This window comes from Poromitra crassiceps (genome assembly GCF_964638095.1).
Source record: "Poromitra crassiceps genome assembly, chromosome: 15".
Lineage (NCBI taxonomy): Eukaryota > Metazoa > Chordata > Actinopteri > Beryciformes > Melamphaidae > Poromitra > Poromitra crassiceps.
Window position 1 is genome coordinate 13,426,633 of NC_139634.1, and position 15,920 is coordinate 13,442,552.

General features: G+C 44.2%; 1 protein-coding gene across 2 annotated transcripts in view; it reads left to right on the forward strand.

Annotated features, from left to right (window-relative positions):
- Positions 1-15,920, forward strand: part of fam13b (family with sequence similarity 13 member B) — an 82,273-nt gene that overhangs the window by 55,920 nt on the left and 10,433 nt on the right. The window contains exons 8-16 of one of the 2 annotated variants that reach the window (XM_083651389.1): positions 2,238-2,333; positions 4,936-5,083; positions 7,529-7,626; positions 9,449-9,500; positions 9,897-10,029; positions 12,478-12,745; positions 13,622-13,763; positions 14,253-14,334; positions 15,195-15,377. In XM_083651389.1, the coding sequence (XP_083507515.1) occupies positions 2,238-2,333; positions 4,936-5,083; positions 7,529-7,626; positions 9,449-9,500; positions 9,897-10,029; positions 12,478-12,745; positions 13,622-13,763; positions 14,253-14,334; positions 15,195-15,377 (1,202 nt within the window). The remainder of the gene's footprint in view (positions 1-2,237; positions 2,334-4,935; positions 5,084-7,528; positions 7,627-9,448; positions 9,501-9,896; positions 10,030-12,477; positions 12,746-13,621; positions 13,764-14,252; positions 14,335-15,194; positions 15,378-15,920) is intronic. The other variant, XM_083651390.1, reaches the window with a different exon arrangement.

The window sequence follows — 15,920 nt, forward strand, 5'->3', positions numbered from 1 at the left end:
TTGCCTTAAATGGACATGCATGTGAAGCTAAGCTCAATGATGTACGAGTTGAGTTCTATTTAAAATTGTTCACCTTAATTGGTATGAACATTATCTCACACACGCATGCACGCACGCACACACACACACACACACGCGCACACACACACACACACACACACACACACACACACACACACACACACACACACACACACACACACACACAGTATGGTGTTGCTGTTACATACAGTGAGGTACAGCTGAATGAATAGCTTGAGCCCAGGGGAGATGATAAAAGAGAGACATATGAAGACGGGAGAGGGACTGATAAAGGGGGATCTATCAGAAGAGGAGAAGTTGTGGAGAGAGACTGGAGGGAGTGGAAGAGAGAGAGTATGTTCTAGTCAAAGCTAGTCAAAGCCCAGAGACACTGAAGCAAGCGAAATAAAATCTCAGCAGAGCTTGTTGAGATCACGGGGCACGGTGGCTCAGTGGTAGCGCTGTCGCCTCACAGTCAGAAGGTCCTGAGTTCGATTCTCGCCTGGGACACTGTGGGCGCTGTGGTTGTGTTCCCCCCCATATCTTCAGTGCCTACTGCCCAGGTGGGGTATCTCGTCGTAAGGGCCTTTCTCTCTGTGTGGAGTTTGCATGTTCTCCCCGTGCTCCCCCAGGGGGTTCCTCCGTATATAACCCCCCCACTAAAAACATGCAGAAGATCAGATCGTCATTGTCATCCGACCAGTGACGACAACATCCGAAGTGGGTCCCCGGGCGCTGTACGAGAAAGCGACCACTGCTCCTGGCCTGCCACCCGGAGGAAAGGACATGCCTGGATGGGTTAAATGCAGAGGACACTTTTCACCGGCCACCGTCAGCATGAGTGTGTTGTGGCCGCATGCATGTGTTGTGGTGTTCGTGTGACAATAAAAGACGGGGCTTGTCCCGTTACGAGAGAGAGTTTATCATTGCGTCCAGAAGAGAAACGGACAGAGTTTGACTCCTGTTCTTTCCTTTTATAGGCCCTTCTCAGATCCTCTCCTCCTCTCCCATCAGTATAATCATATGGGATATGTTCATATAAGAACAACAAAAACAAATGCACCCTTACATAGAGATCATTTGAGGGCCTCCAGATCACAACCTATCCATTAGAATACTGTATTACTGACAGAAGTGAGTTCTACAGTAAACGTATTGACGTAGTTATAATCAAGTACATGGTATCCGCGTGGTCTTGAAAAGTATTAATAGTTGATCAATCAATTTAGGGAAAGTAAGTGAAAAGAAACACATGACATTTCAAGCTTTTCTCTCTGCCAAAGCATTTCTATGTTGACCAGCCCACTACTACTGATGTCCCCGGGGTCCTAGTGCCAGCCTACAAATCCCATATTTTTTGTATTATTATTTTTGTTGGGGTGGGGGGAGGGGGTGGATATCCGAATTCCAAAAATAGAATCCCAAAATAGAAAACGGAATACCTCCCCAATGATGAGAATATTCGAGGCCAGTCCTAAACATCACACATAGAGGGAAACACAGTCAAACCTCCAATAATGTCAGAAGCCTGTATTTACACCATCACTGGGCATTGATAAGCCTTATTGTTGACACGGAGATCTGAATTAATTAGTTGACTAAGCTTATTGAATGCTATTTAACTCAGCAGTGTTGCCACTGTCAATTCTGTGGTGCTTTGGGTTCATTGTTTAGTTTTGGTTCCTCATCAGTCCATGTTTTGAACCCAAATATGGTTATAATACACATGGCAGTACTAAAAATGTTTATCTTAGGTTACTTTATCATATTTAAACATTCAATATTACACAGAGAAAACACTGTGACAGGTTCTCAGTGACCGCAGGTGGACCTTCAGACTTTGGTCAAATGTAGAGACAGTCACTGATAAACTGATGTTACAGTTTAGCCTCATTACAATTGAACTAAACATCATTCAAACGTGGACTGCATCATCACTCAGTATTAAACACTCTTTGATACACAGGCTGGAAGTGACCAGTCAACCCTGATTCCTTCCTGGAACAAAGGTCATAATGGGGCAACCTGCCTGCCAGCCTTTTTCCAGGCAGGCACCTCGAATGCATGGTCCCACACAGCACACTGTAATACAAGCTCTGTCAACCTCCTTCTCTCTTCTGCTTTAGCACAGGTGCTTTCATCCAGACGCTTCAGGTCATGTTTACGTCTCTATTTGCAAAGTTAACGTGTTTTTGTTTTGGTGTGTGTTTCTCTAGTATAATTGAACGGACCATCAGAGCTGCAGTGGAGCAGCACTTCTTTGACTTTAAGACCTCCATCGACCAAGACCTCAGCAACTACGACAGCCAGGGGTGAGAGTACACACATATAAACTACGACAGCCAGGGGTGAGAGTACACACACATAAACTACGACAGCCAGGGGTGAGAGTACACACATATAAACTACCACAGCCAGGGGTGAGAGTACACACATATAAACTACAACAGCCAGGGGTGAGAGTACACACATATAAACTACCACAGCCAGGGGTGAGAGTACACACATATAAACTACGACAGCCAGGGGTGAGAGTACACACATATAAACTACGACAGCCAGGGGTGAGAGTACACACATATAAACTACAACAGCCAGGGGTGAGAGTACACACATATAAACTACAACAGCCAGGGGTGAGAGTACACACATATAAACTACCACAGCCAGGGGTGAGAGTACACACATATAAACTACAACAGCCAGGGGTGAGAGTACACACATATAAACTACCACAGCCAGGGGTGAGAGTACACACATATAAACTACGACAGCCAGGGGTGAGAGTACACACATATAAACTACGACAGCCAGGGGTGAGAGTACACACATATAAACTACAACAGCCAGGGGTGAGAGTACACACATATAAACTACCACAGCCAGGGGTGAGAGTACACACGTATAAACTACGACAGCCAGGGGTGAGAGTACACACATATAAACTACGACAGCCAGGGGTGAGAGTACACACATATAAACTACAACAGCCAGGGGTGAGAGTACACACATATAAACTACGACAGCCAGGGGTGAGAGTACACACATATAAACTACCACAGCCAGGGGTGAGAGTACACACATATAAACTACGACAGCCAGGGGTGAGAGTACACACATATAAACTACGACAGCCAGGGGTGAGAGTACACACATATAAACTACCACAGCCAGGGGTGAGAGTACACACGTATAAACTACGACAGCCAGGGGTGAGAGTACACACATATAAACTACAACAGCCAGGGGTGAGAGTACACACATATAAACTACGACAGCCAGGGGTGAGAGTACACACATATAAACTACGACAGCCAGGGGTGAGAGTACACACACATAAACTATGACAGCCAGGGGTGAGAGTACACACATATAAACTACAACAGCCAGGGGTGAGAGTACACACATATAAACTACGACAGCCAGGGGTGAGAGTACACACATATAAACTACAACAGCCAGGGGTGAGAGTACACACACATAAACTACGACAGCCAGGGGTGAGAGTACACACATATAAACTACCACAGCCAGGGGTGAGAGTACACACGTATAAACTACGACAGCCAGGGGTGAGAGTACACACATATAAACTACCACAGCCAGGGGTGAGAGTACCCACATAGAACCTCTCAGCATGACTTTTATACCCTCTGCAAAACTTTACAATCGCAAAAACAAGCCGTTGCATTCCACTTTTCCTCCGTGTGTGCGCCTCCTGGTAGAAACATGCGATGCAAATTCCTTCGTGGTCAAAGCGGCGTTGGATATTTTTAAAAGAAACATATTTGCCATAGTGAACATTGTGCACAAAGCCATGTGTCCAGCCAGACGATTCAGGTTCCCAGTAAACATGATGACAGCGGCCATGTTAACGAGCATACATGTCGAGGAGGCAACAGCTGCTCTTGCGGGTCGTGAATACAAGCGCGTCGCTCCCCACAGGGACGCCACCTTGACTAAATAAGATCTCCAGGTGCTGGCTGACATTTGTGGGTGTCAGACTTTGAGGAGCCATTACACAATAACACATTTTATACGACATGTATAATGCTAAAATGGGAAGCTTTATGGACGCTCTATGCTTGAGCGGTTGTACTGGGCAGATTCCAGCCAGCTTTAAATGTGCGTAACTTTGTCGGTGTGAAAGCAAGGCGGTGCTGGAAAACATATGTGCTCAGTCAACTTTCCCTGGATTTAAATTAGAAATGTTGGAAAGCTAACTTTTGGCACTCTGAGAAAAGGGATTGTGAACAAGAAGACCAGTAATCTATAATCAGTACGGTTACAAACACCCTAAATTTGAAGCAGACAATCTGTACTTTAACTTGATAGAAATTGTGTTACCGTAAAACTTCAAATAAATGCCCGGGCGTTAAGTTGCCAAAAATCGTTTCCAGACCCGGCATTTATACGAGACCGGCGTTTAATTCTTTTTGCCCAGCAAAGATTGGAAAGTATCAAACTGCTTATTTAAACCAGTATCATAGTACTTAGTACACACAAGAAGGTAGGTACAGGCAGTTTTGAACATGCCTAGTATTGTGGAGTACAGATTGGAACAAACTACAACAATTGTCCTTCATCATCATCAACACCATCATCGTCGTCGTCCAACTAATAGTACGCTACCAGTTCATTGCTCTCGTCTTCTCCCTCTGCCAAACAGCCATACTGTATTTCAAACGAGTAACATTAGCCTACCGCTCACATTCAGTTGTTTGTGTTTCATTGTAAAGAAGCAGTTTGATTATAGCAACGTTATACCGGTAGTAACGTTAACATTTGCAGGCAGCAGCTAACGTTAGCTAACCAAGCTAACCAAGCAGCACTATCAGACAATACAGTGTTGTGTATTTGTTTTCTGCACTGTAACTGTTTAAGTTAAATGTAGTTATGTGTGTGTTTTCTCAGGGTTGATCCCAGTGACCCTCCAGCCCAAGGTTGCCATGGAGACGAGGAGCAACAAACAGACCCTGATGACAGCCCCTGCTCCACGGACGGAGAGACCCCACTCACACAGCTTGAACAGCATACACAGCCCAGCCAGAAAGACACACAGGTCAGTGTGAGACACACACACACACACACACACACACACACACACACACACACACACACACACACACACACACACACCAGTTATTGTGTGGACTAGCAGCATATTTCCCATAGCTGACCTCCTTCCTGTCTCAGTGTATCAGTCCATTGGAGGCTGAATGTGTGATATTATCAGCACAGTCTATCATTGTTCTGCTCTGATTGCTACAATAGCTGGAATTCTACTGGGGTATGAAGGAGAGACAATGACCTGCCTGTTTCTCTTTCTCTCTCTCTCTCACACACACACACACACACTGACACACACACTGACACACACACACACACACATGTGCGCGCACACCCATGCTTATGCACCCAGACCTACAAATGCGGCCATGCAGAGAAACACTCATAAGGACACAAACAACTGTCAGTGAACACACTGACACACACGCTGCCATTTGCTGTCAATAACGTATGGTGATAAAAAAAGATGACTTCATGCATCCCACACTATCACTTCCTTGCAGATTAGATTATTGGACTAACAAACTGTTTTATTATCATTATTGTTATTATGATTATTATGATTATTATTATTATTGCTTTGGTGTTTTACTCAACGTACACAAACCGCAATATTAAAGACACTCAATATAGACTGCGGCTTATAATGCGGCCTATAATCAAACCTACCAGTCCAAAAGAAGAAGAGCCACATCTGTGTCCCTTCTCAGTTCCTGTTGCACTTGGACATTCATTTATCTAAAATATTTGATAATTTAAAAGGAAGAAAAACGTAAGAACCACAAACCACAAAAAAAACACACACATAACATACAAAATACATACACAAACAGATTCAGTCAGAACATAACCCCCCTCCCTCTATATGAATATTGTGAATAAAATATAGTTTGTTTATACCTCATTCTGTTCTTTATAGGTCTACTTAGTGTTAGACCAACAGATGGGCCACACTGTTTGAAAGGAGGGAGGATTGTAGTGGGAGCACTGGGGTCTCAGGTGTGATAGTGTGGCACTGACAAATGTTTCACATGGCTCACGGGTCATGTAGGAGGGGCCCTTAGCAGAACTTTGCTTCGGGCCCCAGGGAGGTTCAGTACCGACTCAGTGGGGGTGTCTGGGGGGAAGAGGGGACCCTCTCTGTCACCTCCTAACAAAATCAAACTGGGTCAATGTCTTGAAATAGATTACCCAGGGTCTGAAGAAGGACAGCAGCACCTGTGCACCACCACAACACACACACACAAAATCAGCGGACCGTGTAGGGACACCATGTCTTTTCTGTGTTGACTGAAATCAGCAGATCATGTAGGGACACCATGTCTTTTCTGTGTTGTCAGCTGAAAGGTGCTGATCCATAGAGAAAGGGTGGCCATGTCACGTAGGGTGGTGATGTGTTGTTGCTATGCGTACGTTGTATGTTCACACTGACCTATTTACACATAGTCATCATAGCCCCTCCCCTCCCTGTGGATGACTGCAGCAGTAGAATCATTACACCTGGAGTCTAACAACCTTGAAGCCCGCTCACCTTTAGTGTCAAGCCTAGACTGTGAGCTTCTTATCTGAGACCAGGAGATCCACTCATAGTAGATCAATGCAGAATAGGTAGAATAGCTGCAGGATAAAGCTTTGTAGATATGGGAGTGATCTGACTACGATCAGGCATTCTTTTCTTTTTCTTTTACACAGAATGAGTGATAATGCCAGACGATGAACTGTCATTGTACATACTTTTCTCTAGCTTGACAGTTGTGTGAGTGTGTCATGTGACCATCTACCATGGCTACTACTATAGCCCTACTGCACCATTAGTGCTACCACTAGAAGCCAAGCGAATGTTTAGGCAATGTTTAAAAAAGACAAAGAAAACAAATCCTTAATTCACGTAGGAACTAAAAACTTTGTAAAGTATATATTAACAAGGAGAAAACTGAACTCTATTCTTTCTTTTGAAGGCCATCCTTTGTATAATGTATTTAATGCCCTGCGCAGTTTGTTTAGTAATATGCTTTTGATGCCTCGGTGCTCTACTGAGCGATTTAGAAGATCTTTTGTTCCTGCTTCTGTCAAATTCTTTAATGAACACTGCTAGCTCTGCATTGTGAGGCTCTCTCTCTTTCTACTGTATTATTGTTATTGTGCTGTATGTTACTGTTTCTTGTTTGTAATGTATCTGTACTCGCTCTGGTGGCAAACCATGTTTCCCCTCGGGGATTAAGAATAAACACCATACCATACCATACCATACCATATTTTATCTTTGCAAAGAGAGTAAGGATGCACCCTTCACACCAGATTCCATATTTAGGGATGCATTTCATTCTAGTCGGCTGCTAGACTGCCTTGCTTTAGTCTGTTTTGTTTTATTGTTTCTTATTCTCATTCATTAGAAACAGGAAAACTGACTTTGAGATGTTGGTATGCTTTCTCCCAGGATGCAGTGGGCTCTGGCGCCGCCCTAGAGGAGAGCTTGGGAATGGACCTGGACACCGAAGCCCTCATAGACGCTGAGAACAACATCAACACTGCCAGGTGAGCTCTGTTTGATTGATTGGCTCTTTATTGTTTGCTTCCAAGCGTTGTGCCAGTTAGTTCAGTTTCAACTGACAGAAAGAACACAGAAGATAGGTTACTGGGTCAAGGCTCATTTGAGTCCAATGGTTCAGAGTTCAATTCAAAAAAGAAAAGATGGACTTCATTAGACTAGCTAGATAGCTGCATGTTAGTCTCATTAGACTAGCTAGATAGCTGCATGTTAGTCTCATTAGACTAGCTAGATAGCTGCATGTTAGTCTCATTAGACTAGCTAGATAGCTGCATGTTAGTCTCATTAGACTAGCTAGATAGCTGCATGTTAGTCGTTTTCAGCAATGTGGAGAGAGGACTTTATCCCTGTAATAGAACATCAGATCAGGTGACACCTCATGTTTACCAATCGCTTCCACATGCTGTCTCAACCATGGCTTGTTTTTACACTACATCTGAAACAGGTCTTTGTTCTCTCTCTCTCTCTCACACACACACGCACACGCACACACACACACACACACACACACACACACACACACACACACACACACACACACACACACATGCTCTCTCTCACTCACACACACACACACACACACACACACACTCATTGACACTAGAGACTGGTACACTTTACACTCTCGTCATATCATGCCTCCAGCTTGTGATCGGTAACAACTAGGGATGTTCATTTTGAAAATTTTCCAAAATCGATAATCGGTGAATATTAACGATCAATTATCGATCATCGATTTTATTAATACTTAGAAAATTTTCAATTTTTTCAATTTTTTTTTTTTTTTTTTTTTTTACAAAATGAATGCCTATGGCAGAAAATACGAAAGACAACGTGTTCTCCTCAATGAACTCTTTATTTCAATGTGTCTCCTCTCCAACACTGCTGTCCCCGGCGCATGCCGGTGTGAATTTCCCATGTTTAAAACAGTTTTGTTGGCACAAAGGCCCGTGCCCAGCCAGAAAACTAGAGACTATATGAAGCTTCACCTCACGTTAGTCGGCTGTGCAATGGAGTGGGGCGAGGAGGAACGAATTCCACCCAAACCTAGTCAAAAAAAAAAAAAAATTTTTTTTTTTTTTTTTTTTTTAATAATTAAAAAATCGATCCAAATGCCACAGGATCGATTCCAATCCTTAACGATCGATTATCGATTTTCGATAATTGATGAACATCCCTAGTAACAACCAGTTAATTGTCCGTTAATGCCCCGTGGTCAATGTTGCACGGGAAGCGTAATTGTGAACATGGTTCAGAGTCAGCCAAAAAGCCTTTTCACACCAGAGCAAAAGTTCATCACGAGGATAAGATGCAATAAAGCCAGCTCAACATGGGAAGAAATTAATTTGATAGCCACTATGCAAGCAGTGCCATCGTGAATAAGTGGAATCGAATTATTTGTATAAGATTGATCTTGAATTATCCCTGTGGGCAAATTGGGCTGTTTGTGCAGTAAACAACAGTCTCAGTGCTGCTTTTCTTCTGCTGGAGGTTTTAGATGGGCTCCTGAGTAAGACTGCAGGATTATAAAATCACAACTGTTTTGTTGGTTGTTAAAAATGATCAAGGGTGCTACGGTGCCAAAGCCTGCCCAGGTCCCTGAGGTATAAAGTCAGCTGACCTGCAGTAAACAAACACGCCACTGCAGTATCAGCTCCAATCAAAACATTACATGTTGCAAGACTTGCCTGCACCACAGCAGCTACCTAACTCAGTGCTGGGTATGTGAGGAAAACGTTGAACATTGATGTCCCCTTGTAGGACATATTGTTGTTGTATATTTGATATTTCTTATCTCTGTGTTTGTAGACAGGACAGCCAACCCTGTGACAACATGGAACAGACTGACATCCTAAGCTGTGTAAGTAGCAATATGTGTGCATATAAATTACAACATATTTCCACAACTAAGTACAATGCTTTCTTGTTGTTCTTTCCCCTTAAAAGAGAGTTGTGATTATATATTTTTAAAAAAATCATTGGAGCACACCTGCTTGGAAATTGAAAAGTTTAGAAGCACAGCAAAGTGATTTAAGCACCTGATCTGTGGAAATATTTGGCAATTCTAATCCTCGAAATTTCACATTACACATTTTGTTCTTTTTTTCAATTCTGTAGTAGCATGACTAAAGGAAGCTACTAAAATGGCAGAACTGTAGATTCTGTCTTACGCTTATTTTTGCCTGTCTGTCTCTTCCTTTTTGTCCCTCCTTTGTCCCTTCTGTCCTCTGTCTCTCTCTCTTCCTCCCTCCTGCAGGACTCTGGGCCGTGCCAGTGTGATCAGAACGCCAACACCAGCAGTGAGAACAACAGGAACCACCTGTCACCATGCCAACAGAATACTGGCCACACCCCCCACCTCCAGCTCTTCCCCGACAACCAGTGGGAAGGTAGATACCCCCCATTCATCCCAGCATCTACAAAAATAATGTGAAAATAGTTTCAGATACATACATCGATACATCCAATACAAACAGCTGAGGATGCCCTGTGCACAGCAGTGCTTCTGTCCTGCATGAATCAAAATGAAGCAAAATAGATCTTCCAGCGCACACCAGGATAGGACGGACACTTATTCTTATTTGGTTACATTTAAAAACAAATAAAAATAAGTTTCCTTTCCTGGTGTGAGCTGGAAGATTTATTTGGCTTCACAATAAAAATAGTTAGTTAGTTAGTTAGTTAGTTAGTTAGTTAGTTAGTTAGTTAGTTAGTTAGTTAGTAGTATATTAACTATTGGAAGCCCCTGTGTTTTTGGGTAACTGAAAAAGAGATAGAGTTAAACTTACAGTCTAATGTTGATATTATTTCACCCGCAATACTGTCAATACTGTCAATATATTGACATATGTTGAGGACAGATTTGTTTCTGCATTTAAAGGCTAATAATAGCCTAAGGCAATTAATAAAGGACCAATTATTTTCTGATTATCTTGAAAAAGAATATTAATGTCCTTGAATAGAGTATATTAAGGCTAACAGGTCATCAATATTTCATCTAGTAATAAATTCAGACTTTTAATTAATACTTAAGTATAGTCTTCACTCATAAGCAACTATTACTTTACTAATGAGGCGTGAGGGATATAAAGGACTAAAGGGAAATTACACCAAAATAGACTTCCAGGCTGCTAGTATGACACATTATACATTCAAAATGATCTGTGTGTTATATTAGTTTTTGTGTTATCCCAGCGACATGTGTATTCATCAAACTGTATTGTCTGAGATTGTTGGAAGAAAACTGTTCAACTCTGTTGAATATCTAGTTTTCAAATAGAGCCAACCAGGGTGGGAATTTCATCATTTTAGGGCACAAGGCCACGTGCCAGGGCACAAAGGCCATTGCTCTATTGACATCATGAAGAGTGATTTTAATGAAATGTGTGTTAAAATGATCCAATCACACATCCTTTGCACAGGGCAGCTACATTAAACTGAGACCACTGATGCTTTTAAAGCAACTGACAGTAGCAGGCTGCTAGCAGGGCACTGCCAAGGTGGCCTTAGAGATCTCAGGGCATCATGGCCAGAGGGAGGGGCAACGGAGGCCATGGCCTGATGGCCTCTGTGTAATTCCCACCCTGGAGCCAACACACCCGCACACAGTGAATGAAAGCTGATGAGTGGAGTTGTTAGGAATGATTCACTTGGACCTCACAGCAAGTCTTCTCCTCTATTCTCTCTATCTCTCTCTCTTCTCCTTCTCTTCCCCCTGTCTTCCTCCATTTGAACAGCATCACCCCCCTCCCATCTCCACCCTCCCCCCATAGACTTCTCATGCATGCACCTGCAAAAGGACGGCCCAGGTAAGTACTACGTGACATCTACCCTCCCATCCACCTATCTATCTATCTACAGTATCTACTGTATCTATCTATCTATCTATCTATCTATCTATCTATCTATCTATCTATTAGCTATATATCTATCTATCTATCATCCATCTCCCTCATATAGGATCGTGGGGAAGAATCATCAAGCCACTCCTCTTTTCTCTGAATACATTTTTCCAACTTCTCTCTCTCTCTCGTCTCCCTCTCTAGGCCACGCCCCTTTCTCGTTCTCCATCTCTATCTTCTTGAATCTTCCCTCGCTCTCTCTTTCTTCCACCCCTCCCTCCTCCCTCCCCCCTTCCCCCGACTCAGCTTGTTAGCATAGTGCTGACGGCCATGATGCTGTTAATCAGGCTAAGAGGGAGTCAGAGGGATACAGACGAAGAGACTGAGTGTGTTGCTGAATGCCTTAGCCCCCCTCCCAGACAACTTGCTGCTTGTCTGTGTGTGTGTGTGTGTGTGTGTGTGTGTGTGTGTGTGTGTGTGTGTTAACCCCTTTCACACCACGGGTCCAACCAGGGTTATCCCAAGGGGTTTTGGGGATTTGGGGTATGAACGGGGTTGCCTGACCCGGGTTGGTGACCCACCTCGAGAGGTGGGTTAGACCAGGCTCTGACCAGGGTTCAATGCAATATGAATGGCACCACCCGAGTTTCTATTTGTTATGCTAATAGCCGATGCTAAATGTTCTGTGTTTCTCCCGGGTTGTGACCCGCGGGTCCTATCTGAAGTGTCCTCACCAGGGATTAACCCGTGTTGACTGACTTGGTGTGAATTGACGGAAGGGTTGAACATGGGTCAAATGACTCTGGTCCAACAGTGCTCGTTGGTCTGAAAGTCGTGTGTGTGTCTCATTCATATGTGCTTACCACACATGCATGGCAGTGATGGTGGTGATTCAAGTTCTCTTTTCTCTCCCCTGTCCCTCTTCTCTCTCTCTCTCTCTCTCTCTCTCTCTCTCTCTCTCTCTCTCTCTCTCTCTCTCTCTCTCTCCTCCTCCAGACCCCGTCCGGGCCTACAAGTCGTGGCAGCATGACAGCGAGGGAGGGGAGGCTCAGCTGTCACCCCTGGCTGGCCGCATGGTCTCTCTGCTGCCCCCGGAGGAGGGGGAGGAGGAGGAGGGGGGTGAGGAGGGGCAGGACGCCTCCCCCTCCTCCTCCCGGGCCCACCCTCACCTTTTGGCCCGACGCTTCCTGGACTTTGGAGCACACGGCGCCCAGCGCTTCCTCCAGCAGGACCCCGACGCCACCTCCCCCACCAAAGCCCAGAGGTAAGGGGGAGGTGACCCCGCTCATGTGTTTAAGGGTGTGATCGGACTAGAGCCGGGCGATAAATCGATTTGATCAATTAAGTCAAATTGTGACACTGTGACAGGGACTGGTGTTTTGGGTAACAAGTAGCCCAAGGTAGGTGTGTGTGTGTGTGTGTGTGTGTGTGTGTGTGTCTGTGTCTGTGTGTGTCTGTGTGTGTCTGTGTGTGTGTGTGTCTGTGTATATATATATATAGCAGAAGAAGGTGCTGATTGTAAGCTTTCAAATGATGACATACATTGAAATCTGAAAGTAGTTGAAGAAGAAAGTCTGTCTGTTGTAGTTATTGAAAGACTAAAATCATAGATTGGATGTGTTGTGGAAGAATCTTTTAAATGTTGAGGCCGTAACGCTCAGCCCTATATCAAACCTGCAGTGTGTTTCCTTTGGTTCAACCACATCAAAACTTTTACTTTCACGCATTTTTGTACTTGGTTTGGTTCACACTGTCCAGTTACAACCAAACCAGGACTTGTAAACAAAAGTCACATGAACTCACAAGTAACTTGTTCATTGCATTTTGGTAACTTGCCATCTTTTAGGTTTTAGTACCGGGGAGTCAAAAGAAATCCAAATATATTTGATAAGGTTAATCATTTTTACAAGACACGTGTAGATGCTTTCTGTTCATATGTACTGTATATATGGCCTTCTGCAGACCTTATAATGTGAAAACAATGCACACTCTGCACATCATCTAGGCTATTTATGTAGTAAATGTTGTGTGATGTTCTTTCTTCTTTGCATGCCTTCAGTTTAAGTGGCTGTAAATAGTATTTTCTTTTGAGGCTTATCGGGTGATTCACATGGGGTGTACCCTCTGCTGCCCCCTGCAGGCCGCGGCGAGCATCATGTGGCTCCAAAGAGGCGATGAGAGGAGGAGATTCAGCTCACCACCAGCTCACCAAGAAGCTGCAGCACCTCAAGAAGAAGATCAAGCAGTTTGAAGAGCAGTTTGAGAAGGAGAGGAACTACAAGGTAAAGAATATATATATATATATATATACACACACACACACAAACACACACACACACACACACACAGTATATACGTATATGTATATATTATCTCTTTTTCTAGCTCACAGCATTCTATTATCTATCCATCCATGTTTAGTGCTTTCACTTTACACTAGCTCATAATAGCAGTGTTCAACATTACGGTCAGAGGAGCTTTGCTTGGCTAATATATTTTCACAATTGATTATAATTAATAATAATTGATTAGATTTATATAGCGCCTTTCTAGGCACTCAAAGCGCTTCACATATCAAGGGGGGGGGGGAACTCAACTCATCCACCACCGATGTGTAGCACCCACCTGGGTGATCTGAAGGATGGTGGTCACTCACAGGAACACAGGAGAAGAGCACCTCCTACTGGTCCTCTACTGAGGATTGGTCGACCTCTTCACTGAAAAGCCCCTCTCTTCTCTACCCCCACCCTCCCCTCCTCTCTTCTCTCCAGCCCTCTCATGGAGACAAGGCAGCTAACCCCAAAGTCCTCAAGTGGATGACTGACCTCACCAAGATCCGCAAGCAGATGAAAGGTAGGCGCACTCTGTATGTGTGTATCCTGTGTGAGTGTGTATGAGAGGGAGAGACCGTGTGTGTGTGTGTGTGTGTGTGCGCGCTTGTGTGTCCAGGTTAGAGTGCCTGTGTGCCATCCTGTTCCATGTTGGACAGCTTGACTCTCCCCACTCCAAACCTTTGACCTTTGTCAAAGCACCAACATTGCATGCGTGCTGGTATAACACACACACACACACATGCGCGCGCGCGCGAGGCTCCCACCCTTCACTGTGCTGGTGCGTCCTTGTGAACCCACGTTTATTGCCTTAGGGGTGCGTTCAGCAAGGTAAAACGTTGCATAATATTACTTCCTGTTATCCGGGCGTCTGAGGTCTTCGAAGGGTTCCAGGAATTTAAAGTTTTGTTTTTGCAAGTGGGAAATGTTATGGAAATTTGTGCGTGATTTTCTTTTTCTTTTCCCCCCAGCCTGTGATCTTTAGTCGCCCCTTTTTGCCCAAACAGCCAGTCGGCTGGTGCATGTCTCCGAGATTTCAACAGAATGTGAAATATGATATAGGAGATTTAAACTGTGCACTCTGTTGTGCGACTTATAATGTGCATACTGAACAAACCCTGTTCCATTAGCTCGCCCTCTCCATATGTGAGGTGACGGTCTCTCTCCTTTACGGAGAACGCAGTGGCCTCTCTCTCTCTGCTCTCTCTCTCTCTCTGCTCTCTCTCTCTCTCTCTGCTCTCTCTCTCTATCTCTGCTCTCTCTCTCTCTGTTTCAAAACAAACAAATTAAAAAACAACAATAACGCGAGCACCCGCTCTCCTCCTTCCTCCCTCCTCCTCCCGCCCACCCGCCGATTGATTGATTGACCGATCGGCCAACCAGGACGCCAGCACCATCTTTTCCCCAGAAGCACGCTGAGGCACCAGGCTTTGCTCCATTCATACAGACGCCACCACGCTCCCCATTTCCCCTCCTCCTCCTCCTCCACCTGCCCACCCCCCCATCACACACTCACCCCCCCGCACCTCCCCCACTCAGGCCTGTGCTCTAGACAGTATCACCTCAGTAAGTACCAAGCCCTCAGTAAGTAGAACACGTATACGCTACCTTACTGTGACGGTAACACTTTACCAACTGATCACTCATTCACAATGACCTTATTCTAATATGTATATTCACCTTGGCAAATGCAGTGCTTAAAAGGGCTCTTTAAGTACGTAGTGAAAAGGAATAACGTCACAATATAATAAGAACACTTTGTTTATATAGCACCCTTCATACATCGAATGCAATTCAATGTGCTTCACAGTAAATAAAGGGGAGAGAAAAATTCAGGTGAAATATGGATATATATGAAATATTTTTTGATGTGTGCTTTTGCACAGGGCGGGTAATGACACTGGAATAAGATCATTGCAGAGTAAAGTGATACCTCATCTACCAACTATTACAGCCACTAGCAGAAGGGATGTCATTGTCTATTCTAGTATTTCTAGGACTGCGACCGTCAGACTTCCTCTGGCTCTTCATCATTATTAAAACTCTATTTTTCAACCGACCACTGTTAGGAGAATATGTTGTGTTTACTGTGTTTAGAGTTTGACTTTG